A 19,587-nucleotide genomic window follows, 5' to 3' on the forward strand; every position below is an offset into this window, starting at 1 on the left:
CCAGTGCAGCCAATACACTCCCAGCAGAGACCAGACACACAAGTGCAGCTAATACACTCCCAGCAGAAACCAGACACACCAGTGCAGCTAATACACACCCAGCAGAGATCAGTGCAGCTAATACACAGCCAGCAGAGAACAGTGCAGCCAATACACTCCCAGCAGAGACCAGTGCAGCCAGTACACTCCCAGCAGAGACCAGACACACAAGTGCAGTAATACGCATGCAGCTCACACACAGTAACCAGAGCATTAAACCCCTCCACTATGCATAGGAGCACCCAGCTCTGTAAGAACAGAATGGGTTCATGAGTCCCTGTCGTCCTGCATTCTGTGCTCTATGAAGGCGCCCCGTCACCCATGCACAGCTTTCCTCCTGGAAGGCGCCCCGTCACCCATGCACGGCTTTCCTCCGGGAAGCCGCCCCGTCACCCATGCACGGCTTTCCTCCGGGAAGCCGCCCCGTCATCCATGCACGGCTTTCCTCCTGGAAGGCGCCCCGTCACCCATGCACGCACCCCGTCACCCATGCACGGCTTTCCTCCTGGAAGCCGCCCCGTCACCCATGCACGGCTTTCCTCCTGGAAGCCGCCCTGTCACCCATGCACGCACCCTGTCACCCATGCACGGCTTTCCTCCTGGAAGCCGCCCCGTCACCCATGCACGGCTTTCCTCCTGGAAGGCGCCCCGTCACCCATGCACGCACCCTGTCACCCATGCACGGCTTTCCTCCTGGACGCAGGTGCAGGTTTCCCCCCTCAGCTTGTTAGGGAAGCGCGGGGTTGTGTATGCCACGATTGCAGCGTGAGTGAGTGTGGCAGAGTGTGCACCGTGTGCCAGTATAGTCATAATGGGGTCCTAGTTGGCACTGCCTGTGCATGTGTGGAGAACGTGCACTGCACTCTCACTGCTCTCCCTCTTACACCTCGGCACCCCGTGTGTGGAGAGTTCTGTTACAGGTGACCACCACCTGCTCTATAAGGCGCAGGCGCAGCAGCGTGGAGGGGTTCACGCCCCCTTGCTCTGGAGGGGCGCCGCATATTCCATCAGATTAAGTGTTCATATTATATGTGAGCTGCACTGTGGAGGCGGAGGGGGGCGTGGGTTCAGGGGCTGCAAGAGGGTGGGAGGGTAGGGACGAAGTGGGGAGCAAGGTGGGAAGGTTCAGTGGTAAGGAGAGTGGGGGGCACGATAGTACCTGGAATGGAGGATTGGGGGAGGGGGGGCGCGATCCTACCTGCTACGAAGAGCGAAAGACTGAAGGGGAAGGAGGCGGCTCAGATCATCCATGCGGGCTCCGCTGCTCACCTGTAGCGCTGCGAGGCGGCCCGTGTCTCTGGCCGGACGCGAGGCGCTCTCTGCCCGGCTCCTCCTCGGGCTCCCCCCACTCCCCGGGCTCCCCCTGGCCTCGGTCCAGGCTCTGATAGGAAAACGAAACTGAAAGGCCCCACCGCCCGCGCGCCCTAAGACTGGCCCTCCTTGGTTTCTCCCCACCCCTCCTCCCCCCTCCCTCGGCCCTCCCTGGTTTCTCCCCACCCGTCCTCCCCTCTCCCTGGTTTCTCCCCACCCCTCCTGTAGGCACCGCAGGGCCTGGGTTTCCCCCACCTGCACCGCACAGAAGCGCGGCTTCTCGGCACAGCCGTCGCCGGTGTTGTATGATGTTCTGCATCCCGTGGCAGAATGATGCAGCAGGTGTTAGCAGTCTTTGGGCCACGCCCACCGGGTAGCCCCGCCCACTGGCGGGCGAGGCTGCCCGGTAGGGGCGTTGTAGCCCCGCCTGCTGTGGACGGGGCTACCCGGTAGGCGTGGCCCGGAGAGTTGCCCCACCTCCTTCAGGGCTGGGTTAGATTCTGGCTCTTGTGCTCGGGGGCGCGCCCGGCTGCCGTGGGTTCATGGTTTCATATGGAGGTTCAAGGGAACTAGTAGGTGGAATGGATGCGGTATAAGGGGGGGATGGGGGTTTGCGGAATGGAGACCATACCCAGCTTTGTTACGGACATCGCTCGCGATAGAGGGGGTAGTGTGCATTTAAGGGGGTGTCGCCACAGCTTGGTTCGCGCCATGGGTAGCAGTGCTTCGCAAGGGAGATAAAGTGGCTAGCAGTGCCTCGCAAGGGAGATAAAGTGGCTAGCAGTGCCTCGCAAGGGAGATAAAGTGGCTAGCAGTGCGTCGCAAGGGAGATAAAGTGGCTAGCAGTGCGTCGCAAGGGAGATAAAGTGGCTAGCAGTGCCTCGCAAGGGAGAAAAAGTGGCTAGAGGAAGGTAGGCGGCCGTTTGCAGTAGCCGGCATGCCTTTCTACAGGGGGCGCGCACAATGAATGCAGTTGCTTGGGGGCTGTTGCACATTCACAGAGGCACAAGGTGCACACAATGGGCCAGCTGGCTGATGAGGTGGTTTTATGAGTTGACGGCTTAAGTTATGAAACAAAATGGCCCTTATAGCAGGCTTATACACGAAACAAAATGGCCCTTATAGCAGGCTTATACACGAAACAAAATGGCCCTTATAGCAGGCTTATACACGAAACAAAATGGCCCTTATAGCAGGCTTATACACGAAACAAAATGGCCCTTATAGCAGGCTTATACACGAAACAAAATGGCCCTTATTGCAGGCTTATACACGAGGGTTTCATGGCTCACTTTTCAATTACGAGGTAAATTAGTGGTTTAGGACAGTGCATTCGTTATGTATGTTATACATGTTTGTAAAACGGGCAGGTGGAATGCGATTGCTCGGGTTGCTATCAAGGAGCGCGGGTTTGGTTTCTGACGGCGGGGTAGTGGTAAAAATGGAAAGAGTATGCATACGGGGCGTTGGGTCGCCACGTTACCCCTCCGGTATCTTTGACTTTCCTGGGGTGCGACCTGACGAGCAGCCAGGGAGTCGAGACAGGGTTCTGAATGAACATTGTATCCGGGGTCCATGGCTGCACAAATGGCGGCGTACGACGGTTAGATTTTAGAAGGAGAACTAGGCATGTTTGTAAAGGGCGGCAATGTAGTGTGAAAGAAGGCTCGCGTTACTGGGGAAGGCATTGTGCCTATAATGTGATGTTCATAGGCAGCTGTGGTGCGTCGCAAGGTGAGCGCATTACTATGCAGAAGGGTTTGGAGTTTAGGTCAAAACGCGCTGTACTGGGGCTGCCGTGTACCACGGCCCATACCCGCATGCAGAAAGTCCTTTTTAAACGCTTTTACGAGTGTCTCCACCCCATTACTTGTTCGCGCCGAAGGGAGACCATGATATGGCACTTGTATCGCACTGATATCAAATGTGATTATTCACACTCATTTGTGGTGGTGGGCGCCGTGCAATCCCGATGGGCGACTCCTGGGTAGAGCGGGAGGTGCAGTGGACCGGCCACGGCACTGGGAGGCCACTACGGTAACAAGTGCAGTTCGGAAGGCGACTTCCATGACATGACTTCACCAGGCCATATGGAGTAGCGGCCAAGGGGCCAACCGGTGAAGCTGGCGACTGGGAGGTAGCATCCCCAGGTCGCATGGTAAACAGTTAAGTGGGAAAAGACGGTCTAAGATTGGCGTGGTACAGGGCTTCTATTTGCTGAGGGGTTCCTGGTAATGGCGGAAGCACGAGGTATTCTTGACATGGCCCTGGTTATGTTTTAACGCAGGGGCAGGCTCTGCATTAAAGTTTCCCGATGGGCTTTGGGTTAACAGCGGCTAGTAAAGTAACAGAGGGGCATGGTCGATGTCAAATATGCGGGCCGCGGAACATGCAAGCACGGCCTCTCGGGGCACTGGATTTTAGGCGAAGTGTGGGGTTATAGCACAGTTGTAACAACAGGGGGGGGTGCGCTCTTGCATGGAAGGGGCGGAATCACAACCAGTGGAAGTAATACGGCACCGCCCCAAAAAACAAGGGGGCAGGGGTCAGTGTGTAGGTGATGTGGCTGTGCCCAGATTTGTAGTACACCATCTGTGGGGTGAAGTGGAGGTAATGGGGTCAGCGGTTCGTAGTTGCTGCTGGGGTCAAGTTCTAAAAATTAAAGCGGAGGGACTCCTCAGCAAAGACAATGGGATGTGACTTCCTCAGAAATTAGCATGTCAAGGTGCAATATTCACATTTAGTCATGACCTTTGCATTAACACCCAAATTAAACGGGACAAGTGGCATTTGCTTTTCATAAAATGCACACACACACACTAAGCCAAGAGAGGATATATTCGTCTGAGAGTGTTTTGGAACACAGAGGGTGTGTAATTTTAATCCTCCAAGAACCAATACAAAGGTTTCCCCCGAAACCCACAGTATCGAATTGGGCCATTTCACCTTCACTTATGTGAAGATTTCCATCATGTTATGTAGTGCAGTGGTGAAGTGACTGGCCTGCAAACCGAACAACTGCGGTCCGAGACCCGAGGTCCCCTTTAATGCACTAATTCAAAGAGGATGTTCAACGCGTTTTCTTTTTAACTGTGGGGGGGACCGAGCCCCGAACTGCGGTCTATCCAGCTAGGGGCGAGTCACATAGGGCTAGTAAATTTTGCCAAAGGAGCTAAACGTTCAGGCGTTGTAAGGCAGACTGGCGCGGGACAAGGTGGGTCTACCATGTCGTGGCTAGGTCTGGTAGTGGGGGTCGGGAGTTACGCCTGTGGGAGAGGTGGCAGGCGTGACCAAGCTACAAGGGGATGTAAGCAGGGTTCGTCTCGAAAGTAAGGTGTTATGCAAGTAAGCAGGGTACAGTGTTGGCACTGTAGGGTGGAAAAGTTGGAGTGTGGATCTTCAGGTCAGCAAGTCCAACGCTGCCGGTCAGCATGCCAAAAGAATAGAAGTAGGGAAGGGCCCAGCCGAGGTTGGGGGGGGGGGGAAGTGGGCCCACATGACAAGGAATGTGGGAGGGAGCCTGGGAAAGAGAAAGAAATGGATAGGGGGCGACAAGGAGCAACAAAGGGGCTTTGGAACATCAAGCAAAAGAATACAGCTCAAACTCTCCCCTACCGGAAATGGCGCCCTCCAAACAGGGTAACTCCTGCAAGTGCAGACGGAGCAAGGAAGTTGGTTGGGGAGCTTTTGCTAGACAAAGGATGGTGGAGGGGCCATAGCAAGCCCGGAAAGGAGCAAGAAAGGCACTGTTGGTTCTGGAAAACAAGCAAAAGAATACAGCTCAACCGCACCCACCAGGAGCAGCCCTCTCCCAACAGGGTAACTCCTGCAAGGGCAGGCAGAGCAAAGATAGTGGTTGGGGAGCTTTTTCGCCAAATAAAAGGGGTAAGGAACCTATGGCGGGTGCAGTATGAGGAACAAGTTGGAAAGGTGGCAGGGGCAGAAGTGTCCTGGAGCAGGCCCGCCCTGGTTAAGGCGGAATAGGATGGAAATGTGACTGAGGCAGGAGTGTCCCAGAGCAGGCTCAGACTATACCCGGACAGGACGGTGGCAGTCTTCCTCAGGCTGAGACCTTCCTCGGGAGGGGAGGCTCCGCTGCTCATTCAGCACAATGGGACAGCTCTAAGCCGCTTCCAATTCGGAAGGGTACGGAATTGGCGCTGGAAAAAACTGGGGAGACAAGGGGAGTATTCGGGCCGCACTCAGTTCGGATTGGGGCAGCCACGTCAGCCGCAACCATGGGCGTGGGGGAATGAGCATTCAGGCAGATTGGTAGATGGAGGTCTTGGTGTTTTAAGAAGTATATAAGGCCGGAAAAAATTATAAAATTGACATGCCACCGTTTCTCCCCAACAGCAGCAGCTCGGAGGGAAAAGTGATCGGTCTGGGTAGTAGAACACTCAGCTGGGGCATACACTTGGGAGGTAACGACCCGACAAGCCTGGGAAGGGGGGGCTCTGAGGCGGGAAATGATGGGCTCTCTACAGGAATAGGCAAGCCAATTGGGGGAAACAGAAATCAGTCGGTCAGAGATAATCCAAGGCCAGAATGGAGGGGTGCAGATAATCACGCAGCGGTGGAGAGGTCCAGAAGAAAGCTAAATGGGGCAATGGCAAAATTCAGAAGGGGCAGGGGTTTTGGCCAGATCAGGCAGAACTTGATTAATTTAAATTCCTCAGAGTATGTTCTGAGAGATGGGGTATATTTGTCACCACTGGGGTTGGAGCCATTCTTCTGGAACCTTTGCTCAAAATCCTAGAAAATGTAAGGAAGACAGCAGGGTGGATCCACGGTGGGTGGTAACCCACCTGTGGCGTGGCAGTGTTTGGGCGACCAAGCACAATAGACAGACTCCGGATGAGCCAGGAGAAAGCCGGAAGGGTCTTTGCTCTTCTCAGACCAGCGCCCCTTGGGAGCCTAAACGGTAGGGGCGTCTGGGGTGGGGAGGAACAACAAGGGCTCAGCTTCCCCCAAGGAAACAGCACTCTCCCCGCCCACGGACACCTGCAGGGGCAGGCGAGGCTCAGGCGCAAAGGGTTGGGAGAGTTGGGCCTATACTGGACTTTTGGAAAGAAAGGGTGAAGCAGGTTATTTGGTCACGGAGCAGTCGCCGCATCTTCTGAGTTACTTCCACTAATGTGTGCAGTGTGGTTTTATGATATTGTGGAAAATAAATCTGCGGCCTTTTTATGCCAAAAAACAAAAGCAAGACTCGGGTCACACTTTTCTGGGGGGAAAAAAGGGGAATGAGTTATTGCTATGTGATGGGTCCAAAATGGACGGATGCACAGATTATGTGTATGCCAGTATTGCAGCGTGAGTGATTGTGGCAGAGTGTGCACCGTGTTTCTGTGCCCCCAGGGAAGTGTGGGATTGTGTATGCCAGGATTGCAGCTTGAGTGTGGCAGAGTGTACACGTGTTTCTGTGCCCCCAGGGAAGTGTGGGATTGTGTATGATGCCAGGATTGCAGCGTGAGTGATTGTGGCAGAGTGTGCACTGTGTTTCTGTGCCCCCAGGGAAGTGTCGGGATTGTGTATGCCAGGATTGCAGCGTGAGTGATTGTGGCAGAGTGTGGGCCGTGTTTCTGTACCCCCAGGGAAGTGTGGGATTGTGTATAATGCCAGGATTGCAGCCTGAGTGATTGTGGCAGAGTGTGCACCGTGTTTCTGTGCCCCCAGGGAAGTGTGGGGCGGTGTATGCCAGGATTGCAGCCTGAGTGAGTGTGACAGAGTGTGCACGTGTTCCTGTGCACCCAGGGAAGTGTGGGATTGTGTATGATGCCCGGATTGCAGCGTGAGTGATTGTGGCAGAGTGTGCATGTGTTTCTGTGCCCCCAGGGAAGTGTGGGGTTGTGTATAATGCCAGGATTGCAGCGTGAGTGATTGTGGCAGAGTGTGCACGTGTTTCTGTGCCCCCAGGGAAGTGTGGGGTTGTGTATAATGCCCGTATAATGGGATTGTGGCAGAGTGTGCACGAGTTTGTGCCCCAGGAAGTGTGGGATTGTGTATGATGCCCGGATTGCAGCGTGGCAGAGTGTGCACGTGTTTCTGTGCCCCCAGGGAAGTGTGGGGTTGTGTATAATGCCCGTATAATGGGATTGTGGCAGAGTGTGCACGAGTTTGTGCCCCAGGAAGTGTGGGATTGTGTATGATGCCCGGATTGCAGCGTGGCAGAGTGTGCACGAGTTTCTGTGCCCCCAGGGAAGTGTGGGATTGTGTATGATGCCCGGATTGCAGCGTGAGTGATTGTGGCAGAGTGTGCACATGTTTCTGTGCCCCTAGGGAAGTGTGGGATTCTGTATGATGCCAGGATTGCAGCGTGAGTGGTTGTGGCAGAGTGTGGGCCGTGTTTCTGTGCACCCAGGGAAGTGTGGGATTGTGAATGCCAGGATTGCAGCGTGAGTGGTTGTGGCAGAGTGGGCACATGTCTCTGTGCCCCCAGGGAAGTGTGGGATTGTGTATGCCAGGATTGCAGCGTGAGTGATTGTGGCAGAGTGTGCACGTGTTTCTGTGCCCCCAGGGAAGTGTGGGATTGTTTATGATGCCCGGATTGCAGCGTGAGTGATCGTGGCAGAGTGTGCATGTGTTTCTGTGCCCCCAGGGAAGTGTGGGATTGTGTATAATGCCAGGATTGCAGCGTGAGTGATTGTGGCAGAGTGTGCACGTGTTTCTGTGCCCCCAGGGAAGTGTGGGATTGTGTATGATGCCAGGATTGAAGCGTGAGTGATTGTGGCAGAGTGTGCACTGTGTTTCTGTGCCCCCAGGGAAGTGTCGGGATTGTGTATGCCAGGATTGCAGCGTGAGTGATTGTGGCAGAGTGTGGGCCGTGTTTCTGTACCCCCAGGGAAGTGTGGGATTGTGTATAATGCCAGGATTGCAGCCTGAGTGATTGTGGCAGAGTGTGCACCGTGTTTCTGTGCCCCCAGGGAAGTGTGGGGCGGTGTATGCCAGGATTGCAGCCTGAGTGAGTGTGACAGAGTGTGCACGTGTTCCTGTGCACCCAGGGAAGTGTGGGATTGTGTATGATGCCCGGATTGCAGCGTGAGTGATTGTGGCAGAGTGTGCATGTGTTTCTGTGCCCCCAGGGAAGTGTGGGGTTGTGTATAATGCCAGGATTGCAGCGTGAGTGATTGTGGCAGAGTGTGCACGTGTTTCTGTGCCCCCAGGGAAGTGTGGGGTTGTGTATAATGCCCGTATAATGGGATTGTGGCAGAGTGTGCACGAGTTTGTGCCCCCAGGAAGTGTGGGATTGTGTATGATGCCCGGATTGCAGCGTGGCAGAGTGTGCACGAGTTTCTGTGCCCCCAGGGAAGTGTGGGATTGTGTATGATGCCCGGATTGCAGCGTGAGTGATTGTGGCAGAGTGTGCACGTGTTTCTGTGCCCCTAGGGAAGTGTGGGATTCTGTATGATGCCAGGATTGCAGCGTGAGTGGTTGTGGCAGAGTGTGGGCCGTGTTTCTGTGCACCCAGGGAAGTGTGGGATTGTGAATGCCAGGATTGCAGCGTGAGTGGTTGTGGCAGAGTGGGCACATGTCTCTGTGCCCCCAGGGAAGTGTGGGATTGTGTATGCCAGGATTGCAGCGTGAGTGATTGTGGCAGAGTGTGCATGTGTTTCTGTGCCCCCAGGGAAGTGTGGGATTGTGTATAATGCCAGGATTGCAGCGTGAGTGATTGTGGCAGGATTGCAGCGTGAGTGATTGTGGCAGAGTGTGCACGTGTTTCTGTGCCCCCAGGGAAGTGTGGGATTGTGTATAATGCCAGGATTGCAGCGTGAGTGATTGTAGCAGAGTGTGCACGTGTTTCTGTGCCCCCAGGGAAGTGTGGGATTGTGTATGATGCCAGGATTGCAGGGTGAGTGATTGTGGCAGAGTGTGCACGTGTTTCTGTGCCCCCAGGGAAGTGTGGGATTGTGTATAATGCCAGGATTGCAGCGTGAGTGATTGTGGCAGAGTGTGTGTAAAGACTGGTAGGGGGTGGTCTGTACTTCTGCTCTCTATATGGTAGAGGGGAGGCACAGAGGACCCCAGCCTAGATTCTCTATTCGGTAGCTATGGTCGAGCAATCAAGGCCTAGCTTCTCAGGAGGTCATGCAGGCTGGTTCTTAAGTACAGTGTAGTCCCCAAGCCCCCACAAAGGAATGTCCACACACTGTATTGGTTAGAACAACAGTCTTTATATAATCAATATTCAAGGTTATGTACACTTATCATAATAACTCACTTTGTACTTAGGAAAATCAACAATGGCAAATATATACAATTCTAAAGTGGTACCACCCTTTGTATTAGATCTCATTAAAGTGCATCAACAATACGGTAACAATGTCACACAGATCAATAGAGTGAAACCAGCAATAGAGAGAGGAGAGAAAATAAGATGGTTGAGCAATAGGCAGAATACTGGCCCCTACCACTAGACACAGTTCTGTGTGGAGATCCCCCCACCTGGGCAACCTGTAAAATAAAGATATAGCACAAGCCCAGTCCATATATTGTTCTGCAAGTCTTATTCCCTCCTATAATGTTTTTACCCCCCCAATGTACCTGGTGGAGTCGAGTTCTTCGAAGAGGCGTCGACAGATCCTTCTTGAGCGACCCCCTTTCAAGCGGGAGTCACGGATCGTCGAGAAGCGTCGAGGAACTCGGCGTTCGGCGGCGGGGAATCGACGGCCCTTCTTGAATGCCTTCCCTTTCAAGCGGGAGACACGGGGCGTCGAAACGTCCGTCGAGGAACTCGGCGTTCGGCGTCGGGGAATCGACGGCCTGTAACGCTCACCTGAACTCTGCGGGAACCTTCTGGAACTCCAACTGACTTCTACCTTCCTGGGAACTACACACGGAATTTCTGTGAAGAAAATAACAATTTTCCCTTCCTTAGTTCTCTCTTGTTAAATAGAAGGTCAAAACTGGTAATTATAGGACCAGCAATATCTCACCTTGGTATTTAATTTGTTGAGCTCTCCATCCTGTTCTATACAGGGGCGCAAGTCCTGAAGATGGGACACTGGAATAGTTTCTATTATAAGGGGCTAAATGGCACTAAGGAGAGTAATATCACTTGGAAGAAAGGAAATGACAGACACCCTATGCTAATTTGAACCTAAAGGGGCAATATGCTGTGATGAGATGCATGTGTAAAATTACAGAAAAAACTTCCTCACTACACTGCGGGACGAAATAGAAAACCCCTGAAACAATAGAAGAGTCAAAGAACTACTCGGTCGGAAACATGGAAACACCTTATCACTGTGCGTAAATAGAACATGAGTGTGACCAAAAATATCTGCCTAGAAAACAACTTCCCAAGGAAAACTCCACAGAAAGGGTGCGAACCCGCTAATAACAACGTAATACCCTGAAATGCGTGAGGGATTCAAATAACATTTATACACAATTTCAATGTATCAGATAAGGCAGCAAAAACGGAGCAATAGCATTTGCACATAACTGGGAGTACTTGCGTGAGAGAAAACTGCTACGGACTGTGAGGTGAGGAGACCGCTATGACAGGACTTCGGACTATAGACTGCGACTGAGCCGGGAACGACAGCAACTGGAAATTACAGGAAGGGAGCTGATATCTGACTAATGTTACTCTTGGAATGAAAGGTAATTATCTGGGGACAAGGAATATAGAGCTGTGACAGGGAACGGAGGTACGCGGCGAGCGTTCCGTCTGAACTCAGACAAACGACGCGAAGCACAAGCCTCCTGATGGGCGGGGCTTAAATAGCTGGCACCTGAAAACAACTAGACCGCTAGCTAACCAACCCAGAGGCAACACCTAGCGGCCATTAACGAAACTCCAACCAACCATTAATATGGGGAATTAGAGTCAATAACCAGCTAGGGCAAATAAATTCCCTATGAACCTGCATCTCTTAGGACAAGTATGGGAAAAAACTAACCTGTGGTCATGACACAGCCCTTCTTGAATGCCTTCCCTTTCGAACGTCCGACAACAAACAGGGTAGAACGGCGTCGATGAGGCGGCAGCTTCAATCCAAGCGGTGCTCGTCGACGACGGAGCGTTGGCGTCCTGCAAGGCAGAGGCGTGCGGGGCACCTCGATGACAATTGTTCTGACTGCAAAGATTGTGGAGACGGGGGCCCAGCGAGGGCGTCGAGTCGTTCGAGTCTTTGTGGTCTTCGGGTGGCGGGAAACCCACCGGCAGGTTTCTCGTCGGCGCCTTGGTCGTCCTCGACTTTCTCCGGCAGGATAAAGCGGTCGACAGTGCGGACGAGGGAGTCCTTCGATTCAAATGTTCTTAGGCAAGGAGCGGACGGCTCCGGTCGTCGACGGCACGGCGTCAAGTGGTTCCCACGGCTGGGCAACACAACTTTGACATGCCTCCAGCGGTTACACAGACCTGCGAACCCTGGTCGACGGCAATGGACTTCGACGGCGGCGATGTCCGGGTGCTTCACTTCGATCTCCTCGGCGGTCCCGTCTCGGGTCGGCAGCCTTTCGAGGGTCTGACTTCCAGGGCGCTTCGGCAAAGATGTAGCGGTGCTCGATGATCCCTCGGAGCACGGGAAGAGGGCACCTTACCAGGTTCTCTCTCGGGTCAGTCCTCGACGAATTTGGCAGCTTTCAGATCGGTCGAAGCAAATGCAACAGCAAGTCTTCTTCTTCCAGCTGGGTGTCGAGGATCAGCAGTTCCAGTTACTCTTAGAGTGGAGACTCAGCTTCTGAACAATTACCAGTGGTGAGAGGTCCCCAGATATACTATTCTGTCTCTCATCCACACTGCTGGCACACACTCAGCAGCCAATCATACAGAAGGGCATTCATGCAGTCAGTCAGCCAATCAGGCACACAGTGCATTCAGGCCACACTCCTCCCTTTCAGACACTCACAACAAGGAATGTGGATTGGGACAAGTACCCAGCCATTCAACACTACACACTGCATTCAGGCCAGTTTCGGGCAGGGCTGTCTCAGTCTTTGTCTCTCATGCCAGAAACCAGACAACCACAACAAGGAGTGTATATTGGTCACACACTCCATTCACCCAGGTCCCACCCACAGGAGGTACCCACAACATACAGTCACTGGGAAGGCTCCAGTCAGTCTAGCTGGGCCTTCACAACAACACCATATATGGAACTTCCACCCAACAGCCAGTCAGGGGGAAGGGACAGAGTCAGGGCTTCCCAGGACTTTGGGAAAACAAGGTAACAGGCAATAGAAAGCAAGAGGCCATCTTGTTTCCTATCAGGAATCAACTGATCCCAATGGCAGGGCCTGGGTATCCCAAAATGGAGGACACCCAGAGCACCTGTCAAATTCAGCATGGAGCTGCCACCAGCCCATACCCTGCTCTGTGGGCCACCCACAGGTGCCCAAAAACATACACTAGGGGCAGAGGGTTGTACCCCTACCCATGGGTGCCATAAGGGTATCCCATGGGTCTGTTCACCAAACCAAAAGAGAGAGCTGCACTGCCAGGAGTCCCACATGGACTCCTGGGCAGAAAACACGACAGAACACACGATAAAAAGCAGTAAAGGACAAGGATTCAGATGCCCTGTCCCTCTGATGCATTTCCAGCATCACAGTGTGCATGTGTTTCTGTGCCCCCAGGGAAGTGTGGGGTTGTGTATGCCAGGATTGCAGCGTGAGTGATTGTGGCAGAGTGCGGGCCGTGTTTCTGTGCCCCCAGGGAAGTGTGGGATTGTGTATAATGCCAGGATTGCAGCGTGAGTGAGTGTGGCAGAGTGTGCACGTGTTTCTGTGCCCCCACAGAAGTGTGGTATTGTGTATAATGCCAGGATTGCAGCGTGAGTGATTGTGGCAGAGTGTGCACGTGTTTCTGTGCCCCCGGGGAAGTGTGGGATTGTGTATAATGCCAGGATTGCAGCGTGAGTGGTTGTGGCAGAGTGTGGGCCGTGTTTCTGTGCACCCAGGGAAGTGTGGGATTGTGAATGCCAGGATTGCAGCGTGAGTGGTTGTGGCAGAGTGGGCACATTTCTCTGTGCCCCCAGGGAAGTGTGGGATTGTGTATGCCAGGATTGCAGCGTGAGTGATTGTGGCAGAGTGTGCACGTGTTTCTGTGCCCCCAGGGAAGTGTGGGATTGTGTATGATGCCCGGATTGCAGCGTGAGTGATCGTGGCAGAGTGTGCACGTGTTTCTGTGCCCCCAGGGAAGTGTGGGGTTGTGTACAATGCCAGGATTGCAGCGTGAGGGATTGTGGCAGAGTGTGCACGTTTTTCTGTGCCCCCAGGGAAGTGTGGGATTGTGTATGATGCCAGGATTGCAGTCTGAGTGATTGTGGCAGAGTGTGCTCAAGTTTCTGTGCCCCCGGGGAAGTGTGGGGTTGTGTATAATGCCAGGATTGCAGCGTGAGTGATTGTGGCAGAGTGTGCACGTGTTTCTGTGGCCTAATGAGTGTGGGATTATGTATGCAAGGATTGCAGCGCGAGCGAGTGTGGCAGAGTGTGGGCCGCGTTTCTGTGCACCCAGGGAAGTGTGGGATTATGTATGCCAGGATTGCAGCGTGAGGGATTGTGGCAGAGTGTGCACGTGTTTCTGTGCCCCCAGGGAAGTGTGGGATTGTGTATAATGCGATTGCAGCGTGAGTGATTGTGGCAGAGTGTGCACGTGTTTCTGTGCCCCCAGGGAAGTGTGGGATTGTGTATAATGCCAGGATTGCAGCGTGAGTGAGTGTGGCAGAGTGTGCACGTGTTTCTGTGCCCCGCGTGAGTGAGTGTGGCAGAGTGTGCACGTGTTTCTGTGCCCCCAGGGAAGTGTGGGATTGTGTATAATGCCAGGATTGCAGCGTGAGTGAGTGTGGCAGAGTGTGCACGTGTTTCTGTGCCCCCACAGAAGTGTGGTATTGTGTATAATGCCAGGATTGCAGCGTGAGTGATTGTGGCAGAGTGTGCACGTGTTTCTGTGCCCCCGGGGAAGTGTGGGATTGTGTATAATGCCAGGATTACAGCGTGAGTGGTTGTGGCAGAGTGTGGGCCGTGTTTCTGTGCACCCAGGGAAGTGTGGGATTGTGAATGCCAGGATTGCAGCGTGAGTGGTTGTGGCAGAGTGGGCACATTTCTCTGTGCCCCCAGGGAAGTGTGGGATTGTGTATGCCAGGATTGCAGCGTGAGTGATTGTGGCAGAGTGTGCACGTGTTTCTGTGCCCCCAGGGAAGTGTGGGATTGTGTATGATGCCCGGATTGCAGCGTGAGTGATCGTGGCAGAGTGTGCACGTGTTTCTGTGCCCCCAGGGAAGTGTGGGGTTGTGTACAATGCCAGGATTGCAGCGTGAGGGATTGTGGCAGAGTGTGCACGTTTTTCTGTGCCCCCAGGGAAGTGTGGGATTGTGTATGATGCCAGGATTGCAGTCTGAGTGATTGTGGCAGAGTGTGCTCAAGTTTCTGTGCCCCCGGGGAAGTGTGGGGTTGTGTATAATGCCAGGATTGCAGCGTGAGTGATTGTGGCAGAGTGTGCACGTGTTTCTGTGGCCTAATGAGTGTGGGATTATGTATGCAAGGATTGCAGCGCGAGCGAGTGTGGCAGAGTGTGGGCCGCGTTTCTGTGCACCCAGGGAAGTGTGGGATTATGTATGCCAGGATTGCAGCGTGAGGGATTGTGGCAGAGTGTGCACGTGTTTCTGTGCCCCCAGGGAAGTGTGGGATTGTGTATAATGCGATTGCAGCGTGAGTGATTGTGGCAGAGTGTGCACGTGTTTCTGTGCCCCCAGGGAAGTGTGGGATTGTGTATAATGCCAGGATTGCAGCGTGAGTGAGTGTGGCAGAGTGTGCACGTGTTTCTGTGCCCCGCGTGAGTGAGTGTGGCAGAGTGTGCACGTGTTTCTGTGCCCCCAGGGAAGTGTGGGATTGTGTATAATGCCAGGATTGCAGCGTGAGTGAGTGTGGCAGAGTGTGCACGTGTTTCTGTGCCCCCGGGGAAGTGTGGGATTGTGTATAATGCCAGGATTGCAGCGTGAGTGATTGTGGCAGAGTGTGCACGTGTTTCTGTGCCCCCGGGGAAGTGTGGGATTGTGTATAATGCCAGGATTGCAGCGTGAGTGAGTGTGGCAGAGTGTGCACATGTTTCTGTGCCCCCAGGGAAGTGTGGGATTGTGTATAATGCCAGGATTGCAGCGTGAGTGATTGTGGCAGAGTGTGCACGTGTTTCTGTGCTCCCGGGGAAGTGTGGGATTGTGTATAATGCCAGGAATGCAGCGTGAGTGATTGTGGCAGAGTGTGCACCGTGTTTCTGTGCCCCCAGGGAAGTGTGGGATTATGTATGATGCCAGGATTGCAGCGTGAGTGATTGTGGCAGAGTGTGCACGTGTTTCTGTGCACCCGGGGAACTGTGGGATTGTGTATAATGCCAGGATTGCAGCGTGAGTGATTGTGGCAGAGTGTGCACGTGTTTCTGTGCCCCCGGGGAAGTGTGGGATTGTGTATAATGCCAGGATTGCAGCGTGAGTGATTGTGGCAGAGTGTGCACTTGTTTCTGTGCCGCCAGGGAAGTGTGGGATTGTGTTTAATGCCAAGGTTGCAGCGTGAGTGATTGTGGCAGAGTGTGGGCCGTGTTTCTGTGCACCCAGGGAAGTGTGGGATTGTGAATGCCAGGATTGCAGCGTGAGTGATTGTGGCAGAGTGGGCACATGTCTCAGTGCACCCAGGGAAGTGTGGGATTGTGTATGCCAGGATTGCAGCGTGAGTGATTGTGGCAGAGTTTGCACGTGTTTCTGTGCCCCCGGGGAAGTGTGGGTGGTGTATGCCAGGATTGCAGCGTGAGTGATTGTGGCAGTGTGTGCGCGTGTTTCTGTGCCCCCAGGGAAGTGTGGGATTGTGTATAATGCCAGGATTTCAGCGTGAGTGATTGTGGCAGAGTGTGCACGTGTTTCTGTGCCCCCCAGGGAAGTGTGGGATTATGTATGATGCCAGGATTGCAGCGTGAGTGATTGTGGCAGAGTGTGCACGTGTTTCGAGTGATTGTGGCAGAGTGTGCACGTGTTTCTGTGCACCCAGAGCTGCCGTATAGACTCATAATGGACCTGTCTGTGCTGCTGTGCATTTTCGCACAGCACACTCACTGCTCTCCCTCTTAGACCTCGGCACCCCGTGTGTGGAGAGTAGTGTTACAGGTCACCCCTGCTCTATAAGGCGCAGGCGCAGCAGCGTGGAGGGGTTCGCTCCCCCTTGTTCTGGAGGGGCGGCACATATTCCCACCAGATTAAGTATTCATAGTACATTTGAGTTGCACGGAGAGGGGGGCAGCCTAGAAGCACTGGGGAGAGGGGAGTGGGGTAGCAAGAGGGTGGAGGGAAGTGGGGAGCAGGTTCAGCTTTCACGACACTACCTGCGACGAAGAGCGAAAGACTGAAGGGGAAGGGGGCGGCTCAGCTCACCTGTAGCGCTGCGAGGCGGCCCGTGTGTCTGACCGGACGCGAGGCGCTCTCTGCCCGGCTCCTCCCTTGGTCCCCTTGGCCCCGGTCCAGGCTCTGATAGGAAAACGAAAGTGAAAGGCGCCACCGCCCCCCCCCCCCCCGCTCCCTCCCTTGGCACCCTAAACCCGGCCCTCCCTGGTTTCTCCCCACCCCTCCCTCGGCGACCTAAACCCGGCCCTCCCTGGTTCCCCCCACCCCCTCCCTCGGCCCTCCCTGGTTTCTCCCCACCCCTCCTGTAGACACCGGCGGGCCTGGGTTCCCCCACCTGCAGCGCTCAGAAGCGCGGCTTCTCACTTCTCAGCGCACCCCAGTCCAGCCGCCGCCGGTGTTGTATGATGTTCTGCATCCCGTGGCAGAATGATGCAGCAGGTGTTAGCAGGCTTTGAGCCACGCCTACCTGGTAGCCCCGCCCACTGGCCCAAAGCGTTGCCTGAGCCTCCACCTCCTTCTGAGCCTCCACCTCCTTCGCAGCTGGTTCGGGTCCTGGTGCAAGGATCCTGCAGACACCAGCGCCGCCTTCAGGCGAGGAGAGAAGGTCTCCTGCACATCCGCCTTCACCCAGAACAGACCAGCCCTGGATCCGCAACATCCGCTTCCATAGTGGCGCATTTTCTGAAAAATGCATGAGACCTTTGTGAAAAAAGCACCATCTGGACAGCTGTGTTACTTGATAATGTGTTATTTCGGCCACAAATTCAAGTGCGACAGTCGTCAACTCTCGGGTCTCTATAGCGCTAGGAAGCATCTCCCGGGTCTCTATAGCGCTAGGAAGCATCTCCCCGGTCTCTATAGCGCCAGGAAGCATCTCCCGGGTCTCTATAGCGCTAGGAAGCAACTCCCGGGTCCCTATAGCGCTAGGAAGCATCTCCCAGGTCTCTATAGCGCTAGGAAGCATCTCCCGGGTCTCTATAGCGCTAGGAAGCATCTCCCGGGTCTCTATGGCGTTAGGAAGCATCTCCCGGGTCTCTATAGCGCCAGGAAGCATCTCCCCAGTCTCTATGGCGTTAGGAAGCATCTCCCGGGTCTCTATAGCGCTAGGAAGCATCTCCCCGGTCTCTATGGCGTTAGGAAGCATCTCCCGGGTCTCTATAGTGCCAGGAAGCATCTCCCGGGTCTCTATAGCGCCAGGAAGCATCTCCCGGGTCTCTATAGCGCTAGGAAGCAACTCCCGGGTCCCTATAGCGCTAGGAAGCATCTCCCCGTCTCTATAGCGCTAGGAAGCATCTCCCCAGTCTCTATAGCGCTAGGAAGCATCTCCCCGGTCTCTATGGCGTTAGGAAGCATCTCCCTTGTCTCTATGCATTAGGAAGCATCTCCCGGGTCTCTATAGTGCCAGGAAGCATCGGGTCTCTATAGCGCTAGGAAGCATCTCCTGGGTCTCTATAGCGCTAGGAAGCATCTCCCCGGTCTCTATGGCGTTAGGAAGCATCTCCCGGGTCTCTATAGCGCCAGGAAGCATCTCCCGGGTCTCTATAGCGCTAGGAAGCATCTCCCCGGTCTCTATGGCGTTAGGAAGCATCTCCCGGGTCTCTATAGCGCCAGGAAGCATCTCCCGGGTCTCTATGGCGCTAGGAACAACTCCCGGGTCTCTATAGCGCTAGGAAGCATCCCCGGGTCTCTATAGCGTTAGGAAGTATCTCCCGGGTCTCTATGGCGTTAGGAAGCATCTCCCGGGTCTCTATAGCGCTAGGAAGCATCTCCCGGGTCTCTATAGCGCTAGGAAGCATCTCCCCGGTCTCTATGGCGTTAGGAAGCATCTCCCGGGTCTCTATAGCGCCAGGAAGCATCTCCCCGGTCTCTATGGCGTTAGGAAGCATCTCCCGGGTCTCTATAGCGCCAGGAAGCATCTCCCCGGTCTCTATGGCGTTAGGAAGCATCTCCCGGGTCTCTATAGTGCTAGGAAGCATCTCCCCAGTCTCTATGGCGTTAGGAAGCATCCCCGGGTCTCTATGGCGTTAGGAAGCATCTCCCGGATCCCTATAGCGCTAGGAAGCATCTCCCCGGTCTCTATGGCGTTAGGAAGCATCCCCGGGTCTCTATAGCGTTAGGAAGTATCTCCCGGGTCTCTATGGCGTTAGGAAGCATCTCCCCGGTCTCTATGGCGTTAGGAAGCATCTCCCGGGTCCGGACGTGATTGGCGAAAGTAGCCAGACCGAACAAGACCCCGCGGCACCATACACTACATAGTGGTCGGCTAGGCCACATCGACCACAGGCTTTCCCTGCCGCTGGACACTCAGCAGGGTGGGGCAGGTCATACCCGCACTTCAGGCACGCCTCCTGTTAGGCAGATCCTGTGCAGTTCCCTTAGGGAGCACTACCCCAGATTAGGACTACAGGTGAGAGCAATAAATCCCCTTTGGTATCATTCTGTACCACAAAGATTTAGTTGGTAGCTGTGGCTGAGCAGTCAGACTTATCTCAAGAGGGAGATGAGCAGTATTCAGGGTTTACACAATAGGCCTACTGTACTATGGCACAAGGAAACACTGACCAAAGCTTTGTAGTTAAAAAGTAAATATATATTTATTTTATACACCTCTAATAAGACACATGTATCACAGTCATCAAGCAAGTTAAATTAAGTCAAAGGAAAAATATACACACTCCCAAGTTAAATTGTAGACCAAGTGAACCAGAGTGAAAACTGAGCAAAATGGCACAGTGACAACTTCACACAAGGATCCTCTAACAATTCCTCACAAGGGAGGGAAAGCACAAGTTATATAGACATAGGCTCTTACACACCCTAGCAGCACCTCCCCCAAGTTTGTGAACCAGTTTAAGCAAGACAGTGCATCAGTATAAACAATACTTCAATGAAAACCGAGCAA

At 54.1% G+C, this 19,587-nt stretch overlaps 1 protein-coding gene across 7 annotated transcripts in view; it reads right to left on the reverse strand.

The window, feature by feature from the left end:
• The window catches only part of LOC138522049 (antigen peptide transporter 1-like), a 142,202-nt gene extending 125,034 nt beyond the window's left edge, over positions 1-17,168 (reverse strand). The window contains exon 1 of one of the 7 annotated variants that reach the window (XM_069635274.1): positions 17,020-17,168. Coding sequence is in view for 2 of the 7 variants with exons in the window: in XM_069635279.1 (XP_069491380.1) it covers positions 1,606-1,669 (64 nt within the window). In the remaining 5 variants the exon portion in view is untranslated. Of the gene's footprint in view, positions 1-1,237; positions 1,458-1,605; positions 1,730-16,715; positions 16,814-17,019 lie in introns of those variants that run through there. The other 6 variants (XM_069635280.1, XM_069635278.1, XM_069635277.1 and 3 more) reach the window with 6 other exon arrangements.
• Between the last annotated feature and the right edge of the window lie 2,419 nt (positions 17,169-19,587).

Source organism: Ambystoma mexicanum, chromosome 13, assembly GCF_040938575.1.
Source record: "Ambystoma mexicanum isolate Mex_15411 chromosome 13, UKY_AmexF1_1, whole genome shotgun sequence".
NCBI classification, from domain to species: domain Eukaryota; kingdom Metazoa; phylum Chordata; class Amphibia; order Caudata; family Ambystomatidae; genus Ambystoma; species Ambystoma mexicanum.